The sequence below is a fragment of the Nipponia nippon genome, unplaced genomic scaffold (assembly GCF_047370975.1).
Source record: "Nipponia nippon isolate SJK-2023a ecotype South Korea unplaced genomic scaffold, ASM4737097v1 scaffold_6, whole genome shotgun sequence".
Classification (NCBI taxonomy): domain Eukaryota; kingdom Metazoa; phylum Chordata; class Aves; order Pelecaniformes; family Threskiornithidae; genus Nipponia; species Nipponia nippon.
Window position 1 is genome coordinate 43,516,079 of NW_028262380.1, and position 21,129 is coordinate 43,537,207.

Genomic DNA, 21,129 nt, shown 5'->3' on the forward strand with positions numbered 1-21,129 from the left:
ACATGCCTGAGCTGTTGACAGTTCCTTTCTACTTCAGAAAAGATTGCACTAAAACCATAAGTATTCAGTTTCCATAATGTCTAGGATTATTTATTCAAATTACACCAGATTGTTATCTTGTGAGGGATCATGAGAGATTAGAATGTTGAAATATCCGATCTATCCATTTTGTAATAGTAAATGAAAGTAATTTTCACAAACCTGATTCACTGTATGTCAGTCTTACTTTGTAAATTGCGCTAATCCACTATGCCTTTTGTTTTTTATCTGCTTTGTTATTAAGCAATCTGCTGTAGACTTAACTGTCAGTTGAAATGTAGCCAAAAATAATAAGGTTAAATCATTGCTTGTCATCCTTAGTAATAAAATAAGGTAATGTCTCTGAAATAAATTATTTGACAGCATGCTGGTCCATATTCTTGCAGCTGGAAGAACCAGCTTCTTCCAGGTTCTCTGCCAGCAGGAGAAAGTAGGATACTTGCAATTTGTTTTTCTAATAAAAGTAGGTTTTGTCAAAAGGGGCCTCTCAAAGTTAAGATTCATATCTCTATCCAGTTCCAAGGAAGACCCAGCCAAAATCACACTGTTCAAGTGGGTAACTCTAAAGCTGCCTGAAGACCAAATCTACGTTGGACTGTTACAACGAAGGGTTTGTGGCTGTGGTACGTTGGCAAATAAAACAAAATTGTTGGCAAATGGGAAAAAAAAGGCAACCAACCAAACAAAAAAACACACCAAAAAAAAAACCACAAACCATGGCCAGCCCTCCTCCCATCCCACCCTCTCTCCCTGCCAAAAAAAAACCCGAAACAAAAAACCCCAAACAAACCTTTCTTGAATGAGACTGACCAGTAGTCAGTGAGATAAAAATGTATCTTGATTGATTGATCCATGGAGTGTACTTCATCAGGATAAAGTGATCTTTACAGAAATACTGAAGAATCTTTGTTTATTGTTTAAATGCTTAAAAAAGACTAATAATAAAAAAATCAGGAAATGAGATTGTCTGGTTTTCCAGCTTCTGCCATCAATGGGTTTTGCCAGTAATGCCTGAAATTTTATCTGGAACCTTTAAATTGATACGATGTGGTATTCAAAAAAAGGCAGAGTAACGTCAGAAGGGTGACTCACTTTACTTAATCCAGTTTTCCAAATAGGCTGATTTACTAAAAATTCCAAATTATTTATAACTGATCTCTTTTTATCAACTGCATTTGGAATAAATAGCTGCTAAAGCTGTAGAGAATGGAGGTGGTAGCTTCGATGGTAAATTACTTTATAGAACCTTCAATATTTTGAAATTTTGAGCAGCTCAGTATTTCTTAGACTAGGATGACATATTTATACTAACAAGAATTTAATTTGGTTCCCTTTTTTCATTTCCAGAATACTGTGTTTGTTTAACATAAAATTATATACTAGATTTACATTAAAATTTGCATAAACTTTAAGATTTCAGTAAAAATTTTAAAAATGCTACTTTATGGACTGGAAAACATATTCGTAAGCCTTCATCTATGTAATGCTTTTACATTGTTTTTTAAAACAGTATTAAGTTATCTCTAGATTAGAAACAATCTAGGCTGGAAGGACAAACAAAAGAATAGGACAAATAGGAGAAAGTGAAACAAGTGTCAGCATTTATTAAATGTCTCTCATATCACAGCAGCAGCATACTGATACAAAATAATGAATGTAGAAAGAACTTAGATTCAGAACCTATTCGTGAAAATCTGAATTTTTATGTTAACTGTCAAACAGGACAGCCAGTAAAACAAGAAAAATCAAATTATTTAAAGTGAAGTTGAGAAGACAGTTAAAGATTCAGATTTCTTAAACTGTTAGGTTGCGTTAGAGACATCCATACTTATCTGGGGATTAAAGAACAGTCTTGCTCCAAATGGTAGCTTTAACCAGCAGAAGTTAATCTTTTGAATATAATATTTAAAATGTAACTAGAATTCTAGCTAAAATAATCAGGATCTTTTTGGCACAATAATTCTTTTCCAGGAGAATGTATCAACATCATATGCAGGCAGGAATGCATAGGGGCTGAACACGGAAGCTGCCACTGGCATAGTTATGCTTCTGGAGTGATAGTGGGGAGCAGACAACAGTTCTGAAAAGAAACCAATAGAAAGATGTGTCTGTAGCATTAAGAGACGATAAATAATGTTCTTAAGTTTGTGTAGCTGTTTGAAACATTAAGGCACCTGAGAAAACAGTGGAGAAGACAGTGATGAGCTGTGTCGGTTGCAAGAAGGGGATCAAAAGAGAAGATTGTCTTAGCTTTACGCTGCAGAAGCTCATTAGTGAGCATGGTTTCAGTGGAGTGGAGGATAAAAAGGGTAGTAATTGGAGAGGCAGTTAGGTGGGATAAGAGGATTTTTATGATCTTGGGAGGCTTTTGGACTTTTTTTTTTTTTTTTTGAAACAAATGGAAAAGAACCTTTTTATAAATGAAGAGAGAGTGATTAAAGACAGTGGGCATTAAACTAGATGATGTCAACCTAGGGAACAAATTTTGAGAGTTACTAGCAGACAATCTGTGATAAGAATGGGATTAAAGAAGATGAGATTGAAAGTGGCAAATGGCAAAAAGAAAACTGGCTCAGGTCTTAGCCTAATGAAAACATTTCAATATTTCAGTAATAATTCCCTGAAAGACAACCCCAAAGAGTGTGCCAGTGTAGGTGATGGTATGGAAAATACATGTAAGCACTTACTAGAAAGGAGAAGTTTAGCGGTGTATTTCTGTTCTCGTGTCTCTGACAACCTTACATCCCACTCTGGGCATGTCATTCCGTTCTCCTTGGAAAATTCCTAACGGTGTCCCGGGGTGGGGGAGAGACGCGGCCACCTAAATTGTCCTCATACACAAGGCGGGCACTCCAGATATGTGAAGAAATGGAAGAAAATGTAACAGCAAAGACTTTTCTCATTTTGCTATAGATATGAGTGGAATGATTGTGCTTTTTTTTCAGAAAGCAGTTTCTCTCTTTCTCCCTATCACCAGCATGCCATGGAAGTCAGTAAGTTTAGGTCCTTAAAAGGGATCATTTTCCTAAATTTATCCTGTAGGATAAAATATGTAGCTACACAATGGTACCTTAAAAAAAAAAAAAAAAAAAAAAAAAAAAAGGCCAAAAATCTAACTTAAATGCCTGGTAGTTATCTTTTTTTTTTCCCCTCTGCTATTTTCTCTTAATTCTGATGCACCATTTGTTTTGATGTGTATTTAAACCAGACATTGCTTCCCAGTGTGCTGAACCATGGGACCTTGTGGTTTTTTTTCCTTGAATATGTCTCCTTGTCTCCTCTTAGTCATGGTGGAATTTAAATATATGCTTATCAAGTAGCAGTACACCCATGGATCATTTTGTTGCTTTAAAACAGCCTGTTCCATGCTGTTTTAAACAGCATAGATGTAGCAGACACAAAAGAAGATATACTTAATGTTACTTAGCCATTTTGGTTTTCTTTAGCAATTAACAGAATAGTAAGCATTTGAAAAACTACAGAACTGCAAACGAAGTGAAAATTACTAGGAAAATGTAATTATTCAAATGAAAAATTTTTAGAACTTGCAATTATATTTAGTAATCAAACAGAACAAAGTGTTTAGCTTCTAAAAAAAATATTCTTACACACTGCTCTTGTAGGTAACACTTGCATTTAGCAAGAAACTGAAATACTGTGAAGTTTCAGGTAGTAACATCAGACACCATAACAGAAATCTAGACCGGCAGTGCTATAAACTAATTATGCTGTCCCAGAAAAAAAGGAAAAGTAATTTTCTAATTTTTCAGTCCTAGTAATTTAGCAGATGTCAGAGGTAAAACATCTGTAACATTAAAGAATCATCTTCTGGGTTTCTTATTTTTTTATTTGTAATTTTGAGAAGCTCACAATGAAATAGTGTAAACATGAACCAATTACTATGTAGATTATTTCAGTGAAAACAAATTCAGACATATCAGGATTGTTCAAATATTCCTTCAAGTTTTCAGTATTTCTGATACTCTAATACCAGTACCTATGGTTTTTTATACTTAAGATTCTCTGCTTAGAATACATCTGTAATTTAGAATTTTAAAATTATTATTGAAAGGGGGATGATGTTTATGTAGTCTTCTGTTATATGCATACTAATCTTATTTAATGGGCTTTAATAAGACATTTAGCATTCAGCATTGTGATACTAAACAAATACATGTTATCACAGCTCAGGCATGTTAATTTTATGGCTGTAAAATAATACAGTTCTTCAATCGAACCACAGAAGGCTCTCTGGGATTCAAGTTTTCTAATGTGGTGCCTGGTAACCACATTCACTTCCCTCCCAAAATCATGTCACTTTAAATATCCAAAGCTATATATGGAAACCCATGTCCAGAAGTTTCTGGGTTGTGTGAATTTTACAACACTGGGTATTGCTGTGAAGCTCCTGCTCACTTCAAGACTCTTTGAAGCATTAATATACACCTCTCACCCTCCCTCTTGGGGGGGGGGGGGGGGGGGGGACCCAAACCCAAAACAAAACAAAAAAACCCAAACCAAAACCAACTCAAAAAACCACAGCAAAAACAACTCAAAAAACGCAGAAGAAAAATACCTTGAAGAAATGAATATTTGATATTCAGAAATATTCAAAATGTTTTAGTCAGCTCTCAAACAAAATCCTTAAGGTTCTCCTGAGAATATGGAGTCCTTCGGGAAGCCTACCTTCTTTTTGCCTTCATCAGTTTTCTTCAGGGATGTGGTTGTGTTCTGTCCTAACTTCAGTCATTTCTAGCAAAGAGAAGAACTGCCCAAACTGTTTATTTACATGTGCAATGATTTTTAAGCCATCTGCTTTCTGCTAAATTTACAAGAAGCAAATAATAATAGACCTTTCTTCCACAAGTTAAGACATTCCTACTCACTCTTCTTGCTTGCTTGTTTTTCTACATTAATCTTGACATCAAAGTGAAACCAAGTATTTCTTAACAAATGTACTCTTGGATGAGACCTGGAGTAAACAAGAAAAAAAATGTGAAAGTAAAATAACTTAAGTTCAGAAAGAACAGATCTAGATATTGATGAGAACTGAGAGAGAGACAGGGATCTGAAAAATATAAGTGAGTATTAGAGGTAGGTCCTGTGAATCATAGCAAAGTTTCAGGAAAAAAAATGAAGCATCGTTGACTGCCATGGGCTTACTGGAAGAGAAAAAATAAGTTTTTGTAGCAAAGTTTGCCACTCTAGCTCTTCGTTCAGAAAATGACGTATGAAGACTTGGCTTTTTGTTTTCCTGATTTGAATCCATATGTGTTTGACACAGAACAGGGAAATATTTTGTATATTTTAGAAATTAAGTGCTAACATCAAAAAGTAGAAAGATTGAGGCACAGTACTGCATGTCTGTACACAAGTTCAAGAAGAGATAAATGTAATCTAGGGGAAAACAGCCATGCTTTGGAATATTAACTCCCACTTGCACAACAGCATGTTTCTTCCCTGACAGGATGAAAACCATTATAAATGTGGAATTTCATAAAGGTTTCCCTCAGTGGCAGCACATGTAGCCTTCTGTTTTGCACTGTTTAATAAATAAAATCTAGTCCTTTGAGTTCAAATGAATTTTAGCATACATTTTTAGATGGGCGAAAAAACAGAGAGCTGTAGAGGCAATGTGATAGTAAGAAAACTGAGAGTGCCTAGGTGTGTCTAACTTCTGATGCAAGGGGTGATTCTGTAGTGCACTGATAGAGGTTTCACCTAAATATAAGTAACTATACAGAATTTCTTTTTTCGCTTTCTGCTTTCTTTTTTTTTCCCCAATTGACATGGTATAGTTTAAAAGTCTTAGAAACTTGGACAGGATAACCCAGCATGGACTAGCTAGGTCTGCGCACATTACTTTTACTACTTTCATTATTTTCCCTGTAATTGAAGAGTAATGAGCATGCCCTTTAGATGCTATTTTAGCTCACACATAACTTTATAAATATTTCAACTTAGATATAATTAGATAAATTGAACTTGTTTAATTAGTAATGCAATCAGCCAGCATGGTTTAGGAAACCATATCACATTAAAAACACAGTGATAATGCATGTTAATAAGGAATGAGCAGATTCTTTTAACAGAAAATTCCATGCTTTTACAAGTCATTTGTGTCTTGTTGTCAGGCTTTATAGCTTTGCCGTTACTTTTATTTTACCATTGTCTTTACTCAGAAATTTGCATGTCAGCTGAAAATCAGTGAAGATCTGTCTTGGCTGATTTTGAACCAAAATAGTCAGCTGTTTTTAAGATGATGGTTTAGGAGAATTGAATGCTTTTGCTCACATTTTCAATTTTTCTCTGAATATTAATTTTCAAATTTGAAGTGGGAACTTGAAAAATATAAAATTAGTTTTTTCTGTGCAATATTCCTTTTTCTGTCTCTCAAGAAATTTTTTTCCAAATTACAAAACTGTAAATGCCAGCAATGAGGTACACCAAGGATCTCATGTACGTACCATGTTGAGTAACATTCTGTGCATCTGTAGCTTGGGTCTGCTAAAAATGTTGAAGTTTGAAACAAGGAGCCTGATGAAGTCCTGAAGTATGGACTATATGGGCGAGAGCTCTGAACGAGAGCCAGAATTTATAGACTTAAGCATAGGCATCTATATGTCAGAAAGAGGAATTATTTATATTAGGCATGCTTACAATAAGCTGTTAGTGTATTTGCAAACTGCATCAGTGTTTGTAATTTTGGCATAAGCCAAGATCAGAAGGAATAATATAGGTAACAGTAATATGGTTATATACTTTTACCCCTTTTGTTAATCAGTTTAAAAAAAAAAACACACTTTCTTAATATTATCTTTATATTTTTATATTTAAAATACCTTGGTTTTTACAGAATTTATTGTCTTCAAGGAATATTGAAATATTAATTTGGATATGAGGTAATCTATTACATTATTTTACAGAAAAAATACTAGAAGCATTATTATTAATACTTTTTAATTTACTGGAAATAGTTTTTTTTAAGTAGGGATATCACAGGGTTTTGTCATATAGGAGTAATTAAGCTTCACGTTCTCATTTGATGGTATAAAATATTAGTTTACATGTTTGCGAAATGTATAGAATAAGATGGTGAGGTATATATTTACCAAACTGAGTAGGTGCCTAAAAATTCAGGTGGCTGATTTAAAAAGCAGATAGGTCCTTAGAAGCATTTTCAGAAGCTCCTAAGCAGCATGTGTCTCTAAAAGCCTCTGAGTACGAAAGCAAAGACAGGTAGGTGTCTAACTTAAATAATCCCAGTAGGCACCTATCTGCATGTTTCTGTGACTTAATATGTTTTCTAGGGTGTCTGAAAAAGATTGAATAGCTAGTTGACCTGGTTTCAGGCTTTTCTTTTTATGCCATTGCACTGCAGAGTGCTGAAGAAAACAGGCAAGAGCTATAGAGGTGAACAGGAAGGAAACCGTGCATACAGATTTTTATTTTGTCATGTAAATTGCTTTCTCTAGTTCATAGCTTTATAAACAATGTATCATCAGTTCTCTTTCAACCACAAAAGATTTTCTTTGCTCAGGGTCTTGGTTCAATAGGCACGTTTCCTTTTGTTCTCTGGTCAAAATGCTAGTTTCATGTCTTTAAGGCTAGTATTTTTTAAATGTTATTTGTATTTGAAATAACAATACTTGTTTGCTGAAAAGCTTTGTACCCAAACTTCTATTGTTTGGGTAGGTAATACACATGATTAACAGGTTTCTGATGGGACAAAAAGGCATCTGTAGATCTGAATGACACTTCGTAGATAAATTTGCACATTAATTTTTAGTTTCTAAACTTAAATTAGTTGAAAATGTTGTATTTTGGCATTATGTCTAGCTGATTTTAATTAAAAATTCTATATTGCAACTGCTTGTGCCTTCTTGGCTGCTTTTTGTAAAGAATTATAAAATGCCATAATAATTTCAAAATTAGGTTTACCACATTAACATCGCTAACTCTGGCCTTGTTTTCACCTCCATTGTAAGCCAGCCTAAAGTGACACCACTGCACAAAGAAGCAGTACCAGCTGTTGTCTGGCCCCTTGCGTCAAGTAGTCCTTTACCTCTTCTGTGTTCTATATCAAGTCATGCTCTGTGTTGAATTGGACCTGGAACATAACCTGATCAATACTCACTCTGTCCACCCTGCACCCATCATTGGTGACAGGAATCACCAACCCAGTTAAAGTATATTGTAGTTTCTTACATATTTTACTTTAGGAGAGTCAAATCTGAGGCCATAATTTCACATAACAATTTGCACAAAGTACAGTAAAAGCAAAAGTTTCAGCAGGGCAACGTACATAAGCTCTGTGAAATGGGGATAAAGTGAGAAAATGGGGAACGTGGGTAAGCAAAATAGCATGAAATGAAGTTGAAAGCGTGCGGTACTGGTAGTCAAAGATTGTCTGTTCAACTGTCAGAGATACCATGTTCTAAAAACAGGGAGAAAAGAGAGATCTGTATTGATGCATGAATGTGGAGTTCTACGGGAGAGATTTCTACCAATATGACCTATGGTGATACTGGAAGAAATATTTAACACTTCATTCTCTTCAGCATCTATCTTTGTGGTACTCTAGCAAAGAGCTTTTCTCAGAGATCCTGTTGATTGCATCATACAATAATCTCCTAACCACCCATTGCTGATCATCTAGAAAATAGGCAGAGAAGGAAGAACTGTGAGCTTTTTGGTAGGAATTGGTAAATTTGAGAGGATATTCCAAATTCTTTTCTCTCAGCCATTCTATTTGTTTGTACTATAACAGCTAGGTTTCTCTACTTGACCTGTGAATATTCAGTTGGTAGGTAGAGATGCAGAAGGCTGTGGTGTACAACTTGTAGACCATGGTGGTAAGATTTTGGGATTTTCCAGTGCCTACTGATATTCCCAGTTTCACCTGCACTAGATCACTTATTCTCCTCTTCTGTACACCAGAAGGTTTGGTTAGAGCTGAGTGAACAAGGGTGTGAAAGAGTCGAGGAGTCAGCAGTAGGGCCTTTTATTCTCTTCTCTCTCACTGGCTAGTGTCAGAATCGTTATCCATGACCACAGTTTGTAATAATAATAATAAAAAAAAAACTACTAACTTTTCCCCTATATGGAGTATGTATTCAGATGAAGTATTTATAGCACATGAACTAATAATTATCAGGTGAACTGAATTATTCATCAGTGTATTTTTTCTTAGAATTAGATAGCATGCCCTGTTTAATTTTAAATGCACAAAAAAAGTCATGGACCTCTACAGAGCTTTCATTATTCAGATAAGGTACAATTAAAGGTGACAGTTACCTTTCAAAGATGAAACAATTTTTACAGTTGCATAATTATTAGTTATTGGTTGTCTAAAAAGTAATTTACTAAATGCTCAGCATTAAATGTGATGGTGTTCTAGAAAGCATTTCTGTAAGCGTCATATCCCTCAGCACATGAAAATTTCTAAAAGACTTTAATTCACATTCAGTTCACACTTCATCTGATACTGTGCAGTTATGTTTATGTGGTAGATAAGGGTGTGCTGATATATTTGACCTAACTTCAGTCTTTCAATATGAAGGGCTAATAGCAGTGTTGCTGTGGCTTGAAGCACATAATGGACATAGTACACGTTGGAGATCCAGGTGAATGCCCTGGCAGCTAACTTCTGCTGACTTGTATACTGTAGGGGTGTACCAGATCTGCCTCCAGCTGTCCAGTATGTATAAGGTGAAGGAAAGGAGGAATGGGAGGGAATATCTGCAGACTGCACCTGAAGATACCTAGTGCATGAGCTTCTGTTCCTTCCTTGCCAGAGAAATCGCGTATATACCCATTACTTAGCTCCAGTTAATTTGGTTAAAAACCATTAGATATTCCGGGCAAGACAGTACTATTGTGGAAAAATATATTATCTTGCCACTGAGGTAGTAGCATTCTCAAAATGGGACAGAATTAAGTCTGTGAGAAAAAGCCAATTGATAAAATGCTGGGAAATGTCAATGTTGCACAAGCACTGTTTGTCTTTCTTTTTGAGTAGACATATAATGCACTCTTAACTTAATTCTGTTGCCGTTTTTTCCACAGGGCTCTTCATGCACTTAACACACAGAATGGGCATACCTCTCTTGTATCTAATCAGTAATTCATTTTCTTTGCACTGTTCAGTAGTCTTATGTCTTTTATTGTGCAGTAGCCACACAGTTAAACTAAATTCTTCATCTGCTTTAATATGTCTTTATTCCCTGTAGATTTTGAGAAGTCTGCAAATAGTAACCAATTTACACTGTCTCACACAGAGTCCCTCTGTGTGATACGAGAGTGTTGTTTTACAGGTAGAATATGGTTCTGCAGATAGATGGAGGCAAAAAAATTATTAGTGAGATTTGGATGTCCAGTTAAAGGATTGTTTTTTTCATGTTTCACATTGCAAGGCATTTATATGTTCAAATCATTTTTGTTTTAGTTTATCTAAAAATATTTAGCATGTTCCCAAATCAGATCTCAAGTTTTTAAGAGCTCAGGAGAGCGCAAATACACTCAGTACCAAACAGAATTTTGCTGAAGTTAGTTATCTGTGGACCAGCATAAACATTTTTTTCTTTTTCTTTCATGCAGTCTCCCTAGTTCATTCATTACACATCTTTCAATCTCTCCAGCAAATGAACAAGATTTATGCAAGCAATAGTCTCTTGACACTGGTTCATTCCCAGAGCAGGACTATCCTGTACTTCCTCATTGAATAAGCTTGATGCCATCTGGTCTACCCATTTTCTCAAAGCAAGATAAACTACACAGGTGTTGTTCCTGACAGACTTATCTCATCCTGGTTTTAAAGACAATGATTAAGATTCAATAAACTTCTGCAACAATTTATTTTAATACTTCACTACCCTTACTATTAGGAAGTCTTCCTAGTATCTAATCTGAAACTTTTCTGCAGCAATTTAAGCCAATTATTTCCTGTAACATTTGTCATGGTATTCTTTTCAGATATCTTTCAGATGCCTTTTACCTATTTGACAGCTGATATGTGAATCCTCTTTTCTCAAGACTGAACATCCCTGCTTCTTCAGCCTCTTTCTTGGTGACTTCATTTTCTAGGCCTCTGGTCATTCCTGTAACTTTTTTTGAACTTTTTCCAATTAATTCCTGTCTTGTTTGAAACCTTGTCACAAAGGTGGATAGGGTACTCTGTTTTAAGTGCTGCCAGAGCTGTGTGGAATTATTTTACGTGTTTTGTAGGTTGCAGTCCTGTTTATATATCCTGGTATGGTAATGTTTCTAAACACCATTCAGTTGTTCATAATGATTACTAGTTTTTTATTTTTCCTTTGGAATGGATGTCTAGTGAGTTGTTCCATAGCTTGTATTTTCAATGTGATTATTATGCCTACCTAAGAGTAGAACATAGCAGGTTTTTATTTTTTATATATATATATGTAAAATTACATTATATTTTTAGCCTATTTCAGTAACATTAGTATTTTTATTATATTCCTATCTTCTAAAGTTACTCCAGCCTCTTCTATGTTTAATAGGATATCTTTTATTTAATCTTCCAAGCCATTAATGAAAAGACAGAATAGTTCTAGGGTTGTGACTTATCCTTGCAAAAGTCCACTCAGTGTAGCCTTCCATTTTAATGGTAAGCCGTTGATTGCCCCTCTCTGAGGATTACTTTCAACTAGTTTTGTACTCACCTTACAATATGAGTGCACAAATAGCATCCTTCCCAGTATGGCTTACAAGGCTGCAATGTAAAAGAGTGTGACAAGCCTTGGTAAAATCAAGGTACTTGCAATCTAATCTCCCTCTGCTTTCTAGAAGTTCTTCCATAAAATGAAACAAGATTTATTATGATTTGCCTGATAGAACTCTATAGCATGCCCCATCGCCTTTCTTCTTCTTAGGTGCCCAGAAATCAAACTTAAAAGCTGTTTTTTCTATAATTTCTGAGATCATCTTTTCTTTCCGTATTTATTTTCTTCATCTTTCATTCATTTCCAGTTTAATAGTACATCTTCTGTCTTTCACAATTTCTTCACGGCTGTAAGTTTGGTCTGCCAGTTCTTCAAGTGTTCAAGGATATAAATATCAAATTCAACTAACTTGAGAACTTCTAGACTGTATAAATATTCTCTGTATATTCTTTTTCGCTCAACATAGAGACTTTACCTCTGTATGTGTGATACTTGTGCTGACACATTGCTCCTTTCTGTAGAGGTTTCCTGTGTATTTGAAGTCATCAGAAAGTTTTCCCAAGTCACAGGTTTTATCAGTGTCCTCCCCATATATTCATGACATGCATACTGTCATTCACACTTGAAAAATTAGGTCGGTTGGTCACAGGAGGATGCTTTGGGGATTTTCTAAAGGTAAACATGTATATATGGAAATGCATGATATTTACCTGGAACTTGGTTTCCAAATACAAGGGAAGTTGGGATCGTTTGGAACTTAATGTAATAATTAAAGTATATCCTGTCCTTTTATTCATGCCAATCAAATGCACAGAAAAATAATAGGGTTTTTTTCCTTGTATTTTCATTTTTTGCATTACCTTGCCATGGAAAAGTAGGTGTTTTTTTTCCATTTTGGGGCAAAAGTAGGCTCTTTATATGTACAATATAGAGAGATCTGTTTGGCAGCCTTTGACAGGTAGCTACTTTGGAATGGAAGGTGGCAGAGCTTAATGAAATATATTACTGTTATTTAATCTTTCCAACTCTGTAACTAGTTCCAAGAGCAGAGCTCATGTATATCAAAATAACATACAATGTAGTAGTTGTTCCAGAAATACAACTGTTCCTATCTTTACTGTAATAACAGTAAAGCTGCAAGAGTCATGTCTAAAGATGACATGTTCTTTGATGTTCTTCCCACAGATTTTAATTGCTTGTCTCTGGTTCACTAAATAACTACTTTGGGCAAAGGCTGAAGAATGTTGGGCCCATTTAAGACTGAACAGGTTTTCAAACAGGCAGAATATGAGTAAACAAATTGCATTTTTCTGTGGGAAACTTGACAGTACAGAAATGAGGAATTTTTCATCCTGAAATATATTGCCAAGTGACCCTGACATGGTACATATTCTTTGTATTGAAATGATTCTTTTTTTAAGCACTGTGCAGGATATTGCTCTGAAGTCAGAAATACCTATTCTGCCTTGAAACAAAACGTGTGAAAATTCAAACAGTTGAAGCATCCTTAGAATCAAACATACAAATGAGACATGGTGAAGCTCCCGTGTGGAAAACTGATATGCTAAGAGGAAAGGGGAATCCAAATCAGAAGATAAAAAGCTAGATATATTCAGAAGTAAAATGGTATTTTTTCATGTATATAAGGGGTTGTGATGAAAGTAGCACAAGCAGTTAATAGTTTATAAAAACCAATATAAGTAAGGAATATTGTGAAATCCAACAGATGAGTTTCTTGAAAATTTCATGGCACATTTTCTCCATATAGAAAAGTCACTAATAAAGCCTAATAAATTGGAATCATTTTATTGCTATACATAATAGTTCATGTATTTTTCTGCTGGTGTAACCATTCAGATATTTTCTGCACAAAACAAATGATTTTATCACTGTTCCCAACACTACCTCTCCTTTGTACCACTACTTCTCATTGTGTCCTTAGATTCTGTATGCCACAGATTTCTTTTTCTATGGAGTTTTTCAGGTAAATTGCTTGCTCTTCTACCAGTTTGAGACTAATGTTGAGGCAAGTCTGACCCGTCTTTGTTTAGCTGAGCTGTATTTGCCATATCCCAGCGCGTTGTTAATTTGGGGAAGAAGGACAGGAGGTTTGAACCAGAGTTACATTCCTGGTATCACTAGCTGCTGTGATATGAATTTGTCAGAACAGCCTATTGATTCATTTCTGACTTACGCAAGCACCATGATTTTGCTTTGTTTCTGGAGACAAGGGATGTATCTCTGCTGCCTGCCTGTCCTTAAAATGAGTTCAGTGAGTGTAAAATTCTAGCATGACTGTGAATGGGAATACTGATTTGGAATTGTTATGTGCTGACCTTGCTCTCACTAACTCAGGTATTGGTGCCTGTGGCAGGTGTCAGGCATTAAGTTTTTCTTCATATTTAAAAGGGCAATGTTTTTTGCAAATAGAACTGAGTAGACAGCTTTAGTCCTTTTGATTTATTTTTCTTTAAACTCACAACTCATATCTATTATGTTAGCAACTTCGAAGTATTTACTAGTTTCTTCAGCAACATTCAAGTGAAATAAAAAAGAAGCACTGGTGGCTGTAAAAGAATAATCTCTCAAGAAGTATTGAAGAAATCTTCAGGGAAAAAAAGTATTCCTTTCTTTCACACTCTTCATATTCTTATTCTCAGTAAAACAAACCTGAAATGGGTTTATACATCCAGTTTTAAATGGTGGTCTCATTAAGTTCAGTCACCAACAGGAGTAATCAAAGCCTAAAGCCCAGGTATTTGTAGGTTTGACTCCTTAAGCTACTAAGATTGAACAATAAAAATTCTCAGATCTTAAAAAAGATACCTCTTTTCAACAGAAATATGTATTAAATTGAGGCTATGATGCGTTCTACTAACTCTGAAGATTGTTTTGAGTATTAAAATGTGAGTTAGGTCATGCACTGTCTGTAAAGAGGTCTGGTGGGCATCATGGCTAATGCAAACTCTCCTGTACAGCCAGGATAATTGTGCAGGGATACAAAAGGTAGTCGATTGTTTCATAGTCAACATAAGCAGAGCTGTTTGCTTTGCTTCAATTTTCTGGTCCTTTGAGACACTAGTGCTATTCGTATAGCTTTCAATTGGAGCAGATCTGTTCTTTTTTGTTTGAATTAAGATTCTTTTAGCCTCATTGTCCTTTAACCATGCCTTTTTGGCAAAATGTAGCACATTCAGAACTGAACTATAATGGTGATTTTATGTAAATACACAAAATTTGAGGTATTCTTTTCTCTCTCTTCTAATGTGTGATCATTTTGGTATTGGGAGTGGTGCAAAAAGGTATATTTCAATATGGTGATTCAGTTCAGCTTGTGCTAGGTGGAGAACTGCATGACAGAGTGACAGGGTTAGAAATCTGACTGCATGAAAGGTTGATAAAGTTATGTAAATTCACAGTGCTTGTATCTGCATACTAGTGGAAACCTCAAGTGTAGTCTTTCAGGAGGCTTTTTTGTTCTTACATAGCTACAGTGCTCCCACCCCTTACTCATTTTTAGGAGAGAGAGAGAGACACTTCAACTTTAGGGTTTGCCAGAAATCTTGATAATTGTGTAATGGAATTGCATTAAATGCAGTTAGATACCCAAACAGAAGATGAGTCAGGGAATATAAGGCACAAATTCCAGTGAGATTGTTCTTCTAAGTGTTTTGATGCATAGAAAACAATCCATATTTTCATTTGTTACTTAAACTGGTTTTCTGATGCCTACATTTCTAAGTTATGTATCCCTTACCTGACCAATGAGACATCTTCCGTCCTTTGTTCAAAGATGAGTGTTCTCCATAACCATCTTCCTCCTTTCTTTTCCTTTTCTGAAAAAGCTCTTTGCAGATACTTAACTTTCTCCCCCGCCCTCTTTGTTTTGGTTTGTGTTTTTCCTGATATTACATTGGCAAAATGTCCTGCAGAAAGATCTATATGTCAAGAACTTTTCTTTTGGAACAAAAGTTTAGCTTTTCAATAAGAATGACAATGTTAACAATAGTACTATTTTCTATGTATGTGGTCTTTAACTATGTTATTTTTATATGCTTGAAAAAACAATTCCATTTCCTGGTTAGATTTAGTTAATTTTTTGTATGGTTTCTGAATTGGAGCTATAAGTATACCGATCAGAACCACACAAATTAATCTGTTTCTACATTGGAAAAGACTGTCACTGTGCAGAATTGCATCAGGCACAGCTTTCCATTTCATTTCATACTGCTTTTTACTAGGATACTGTCATCTTAAAGGTAGAAAATAACTGATAAATTCTGTAATAATTCTCTTAATCACTTCCTATCAATAATGAATATTGTTGCCTTATTTATTTGCTCTTATAATACTAATAAAAACAATGCAGTCTAATTCCATTTAGTATGCATATTCAAATCAGTCTAACACTACAAGTGCATTCATGCTTGAATTGAGCCTGAAGCTGTAGTCAGGTTAAAGAACAAAAACTTTGTACCTGTATCTAATCTAATTCTTAGTACAAAGGTAGCATGTACTGCAGAAAATTTTTTCCTAGCACCTATGTCTGCAAAGATTTAAGCACTTCATGAAAGATAACTTCAAAATACTTAGAGCTATAATTTTTATTATAAAAAATGTTTATATTAATGATAGTCATTCTCTCTCCTTACAGTGCAAATTAGACTATCAAGCCTGTGTCTCAGGAAAACAAATCTCAGTGAAATGCGAAGGACGTTGCCCTTGCCCTTTTGACAAATCCACAAATGCAGGCAGAAATGATAGGAGAGGTGAGTGACGGTAATTTGTATGGTATTTTTAACAGCTTAGTTCTAGAAGGAAATAAGATTTTGGTCACAGAAGAGTACAGTGATCACAAACACTGATTATTGTTGAATAAAACCAGCTTTATTTTATTCAAGATTGTTTTCTATGGGTTTTGAAATTGTGCCTACAGTAAAATACCACTGTATTTTTCAAATGCAGCTATTGTAGTATGAGTTATTGTTCTTTTTTTACTCTTTAATACTGCTCGAGATGCTTGTAGCTGTACTTATGACAAAAAAAAATTCATTCCCTTCTCCTCAGTGTTTTCAATTCAATATTCAAGAAAATGAAGTGTGACAGAAAAAAGGAAACTTAAAAGTCTCTGTTACTGCTCATAAGAGCAAGCAGTTGCACTTAAACTATGGAATTATTAGTAAAGGCTGTCATAGAAAAGTGAGTTCTTTGAAAATGTTTGATAGGAATAAATCAGCTTCCTTTTGGACCATGTGTGAGATTAGGCTGCTGGAAAATGCAGTTGCTTTGTGCTGCTGCTTAGCCATTGGTGCAACTAGAGAACAAAAAATTGTGGCTAAGTGTATTTGTATTTCAGTGACTCCCAGGTGGCTTTGGAAGGATTTTGTTAAACAGAACAGGATACTGTCTTTGGTGCTCCTCAATAGAGAGCCGCCATAGCATGAAGTTTTAGGCCACCATGGACCTGAATTTCCTAAAAACAGCGTGACTGGAGGTCTGCATTTTTACATGTCTTTAGACTGATCTCTGTTAGATGTATTTTTTTTTCTTCTTTCCGTATGGTCACACTTTTAATGAGCAAGCTAAAATCTTTATACACAAATATCCTGTATCCTCATTGGAAATACATGAGAATTAGTTTTTGAAGATCCCCCCCCAGCAACCTTATAAAGATAAAAGAAACCACCATTACATTGCTGGATTATGTTAACGTTGGCATTTCATTGTGCTTTGATGTGCTATTCCAAATTTATTGTGCAAGAGAATCTTATCGTTTCCATGATAAGCTGTAGCTACTGGCAAAGCTATTTTTTTTCCTATTTTAAAAATGAATTAATGTTCTTTTAACACTGAATAGAGGTGACCACTGCAAACATCGAGCTGTGTGCAGGCATACAAGTCAATTAAAAAACTGCTCTGAAACACTCCTTTAGGTCACTTTTTTGTTCTTTGGCAATATCATTGATTGTGTAATCAAACATTAATTGACTATGTGTAATTAAATATTCCCTATGCTATAACCCCTCTGCAAAATGATACAGCCTTGAGGGTTTTTTTAAAACATTAATGTACAATTTCATGTAGTAACTGTAAATAAATAGATAAATCTGTCATCTGCTCATATTCCCAGCCCAGATGAGAAACACTGGAAGACCCAGCCTTACATGGTTGATGTTGCCCCTTTGATAAGACATATAGTATAGCATTAATGCGGTTGCAATTTTCACTAGCAACAATTTCTGCATCTCCAGCATAGATGCGGGGATATTTGATTAACAGTGGGCATGAAGTAAAATTAAGATAATCAGCTGTGAAGCATCTCTCTGGGAGTAGTAGGCCTACCATTCTCCAGTGTTAGCTTTTGAATATGGTATTATTGCCCTCAAAATAAAATTAGCATTTTCTCTGCTGGAAGCTGTTTCACCTGATGCAGTTATTTTTATGTTTGTGTGTTTTCTTTCAAGCACATTCTATTTCTGGTGCTCCTGTACTTAAACATTGAAAACAATCTACCGAGAAATTTTATTGGCTTCAACAAAATTGAATTGTTTTTAATTATGAGTGAACTCCTAGGAGTGAACTCTTCTTGAAGATTTATACTGCCAAGGGATCAAGATTACTTGTGCTTAGTTATGTAAAAGAGAAGGAAAAAAGATCCTATATGAGTATGGGAATTAACACTAATCCTGTCCTGACAGATTGTCAGGGCAAGCAAAATACAGGGCTTTTCCAGCTGCTACATTTTACTGCAACATTGAAATTTGAATATCATTTCTTCGCAAGGCCAAAGGCCAGGAGACATGAGAAATACGAAAGAGAGCTGAGTATCATTACTGAAATTTCAGCCATTATTGTAACAGAATACAAAATTTGTTATAACTTTGTTATAAGAACTTTTGTTGTAAGAATTATTTTCTTTAAATTGAACTCCATTAGGTGTTCTAAGATGTATATGCACATGCTGGTTGCTTAGAAATTTGACGAAGCCAAAGAGGCAAAGTAAGATTAGTGCTCCAGTTTCAGGTATAACTTAAGTGGGGGTTTCCTAAAATGCATCCCCTATCTAAGATGATTTTTCATTTTTTCGGACTGACAAATTCTGCTGATTTTTTGGTGTACCTAGGGAGCAAAATATGTCTATGAACTTTCCCAAAATAGTCTCGGTGTGGAATTTCATATTCCTCTGGGAAGCAAAATTAAGCCACTGTTCAGAAAAACATTATTTGCCTCTCAAAATGTGTGTGAACCTAATCATAAAATTGTAAGAAACTTTTAGTTGGAAGTGAACTCTGAAGTTTATCTAATCCAGCTCTCTGCATGAGGCAGGGACGGACATCCTGTTTTTTGTGAAAGCTGGCTCATTTTAGTGATACATTCAGTAACATTGAACCTGACCTATGTGCAGGGGCTGTTAGCTTGAATCCAAAAATGAAAGGGCTAAGAACTTGATCTAGAAGTACATGTACAAGTTGGTAACCAAACAAAACAACCAGCCAAAAAAGGACACAATAAAATAAAGATCTATCTTTGTCATATTTTTGTTTCGGTTTAGAGAAAGCAGTGGGTATCCTATAAACTACAGTAGGTGCTCCAGTAATTTTTAAAAAGAGAAAGAAAAGAAAAACAAACTCGGTGTACTGCCATAAAAGAGTGGGAAAATCTGAAGAGCACTTGAGGCAGCGTTAGAGGGAAGGATCACACAAAGTTAGAAATAAATGAAGGTGGGCAGTATGGAAGAGGGGGATGACTTGGGGAGTTGTGTAGAAGCAGAATCAGAAAGAAAGGTAAACCAGAGTGAGTGGGAGGCACCACCACTAGTGACAGAGGTGTTAAGAGACAAGCAAGGAAGCACTTATAGGACCCTATCTTATTTTCCAGGCATAGCCATTGCCTCGTCCTATTTTTGCCCTAATCTCCTTTTCAAATATGTGCCAGGATTTGAGGCGTCCAGGACATACTGGCTTGCACATTTGTGAATGTAGGGATTTCACTGAGCTGGAATCTGCAGGTCTTTATTTTCCCAAGCTCTTCAGAAACTTTGTTTCAGTGGTTATGTGGAATCAGAAACTAGGAAGGCTTCTGTGGCACCGCACATTTTACAAGGCTGGGGAGACTTCTGTCCCCTTGACAGTGTCTGGGCACCATTTTTTGCTCCAAATAGTAGATATGATCCTTTTGCTCTGAGACATACTGATCCCTGTCCCTTGCTTGTCATAGAGGACAGTGTTTTTGCTAGTCCTGCTCTTCAGTCTGATGGATAAGAACAAAAAATGTATGATGCAAAGTGTAGGTTGACCAATTGTGTCACTGGGATAAGGCGATGAGACCAGTCAATGGGGTAAATGCAGAAGTTGCACTTATTTTTAAGGATGTACAATGTCCTGTTAACCTTTAACACTGTTACTTCTGCACACCGCCTGCTTTACGTTCTGGCAATATCACCCATCCTCCTACCCATCCCCAACTGCCCAGAAAACAAGCATCAGATGAATACTTTTTCTGCTTCTCTTGGGTATATGAAGCTTGCCTAGCTTCCATATTCAGCTGTCTAAAATGAAGAGGAACTTAGAGACCTACCATCTGCAATGAAGTTTAGTGTATTCTGTAACTGTCACGGGCAAGACAGAGTAAACAAGAACCTGTCGCACATCTTGATACTGGGATTTGTTTAAGAACTGATGAGATTAGAGCTTTTACCCTGCTTGGTTTCATCTCACACAGTCACTCTCACCCTCCCACCCACCTTCACTAGATCTCCGCTTGCTTTCCAAGCAGGGAGGTCACTGCTGACCTGGAACAGTCAGGCAGAAAATCATGTTGGTTTCTGCTGTGCAGCTGCATGCAGTTAGTTACCTACCTCAGGTGTTACTGCCCATGGTCCCTGGGAGCCCCCCAGCATTCGTCTCAATGCAGCTCTGATCTCTGCATCTCTATTCTCCACATCTTTCCACCAGCCAGGATCTTCACTGTCTTCTTTCAGGGACCCCTTCTTTCTGGCAAACCGTTCTTCTTCCAGGACCCATCCTTTTGGTCCCTACCACCCACCCCCAACACCATCCCCGCCCCTATTTTCCCAATCTAAATAGCCTGTGTGCAGAGGCACAATGTGTAATCAGCCTCCTAATTGTTAGTTCTGTCCCATGTCTCTTTATTTAATGGAGGACTCGGGGAAATGCCACTTCTGTTTTATCAAAATTTATGCCAGTCCATACCGATTGCAGCTAGCAAGTAGCAGCCTTATGATTGAGGGTTCAGAAGTTCAATTTTAGACATTCACAGACACGCATACGGACTTACCCACTACCTGTTAGCGTTCACATTTTAAACTATTTTTGCACCTGCTGCAATAGCACATTTATCTGAAGTTTTGTTACATTTATTTAGTAACATACAATTCACCAGCCTA

General features: G+C 35.9%; 1 protein-coding gene across 1 annotated transcript in view; it reads left to right on the forward strand.

Annotated features, from left to right (window-relative positions):
* SPOCK3 (SPARC (osteonectin), cwcv and kazal like domains proteoglycan 3) overlaps positions 1–21,129 on the forward strand; it is a 220,730-nt gene that overhangs the window by 140,527 nt on the left and 59,074 nt on the right. Inside the window, exon 6 of the mRNA XM_087736142.1 lies at positions 16,378–16,492. Coding sequence (XP_087592268.1) covers positions 16,378–16,492 — 115 coding nt within the window. The remainder of the gene's footprint in view (positions 1–16,377; positions 16,493–21,129) is intronic.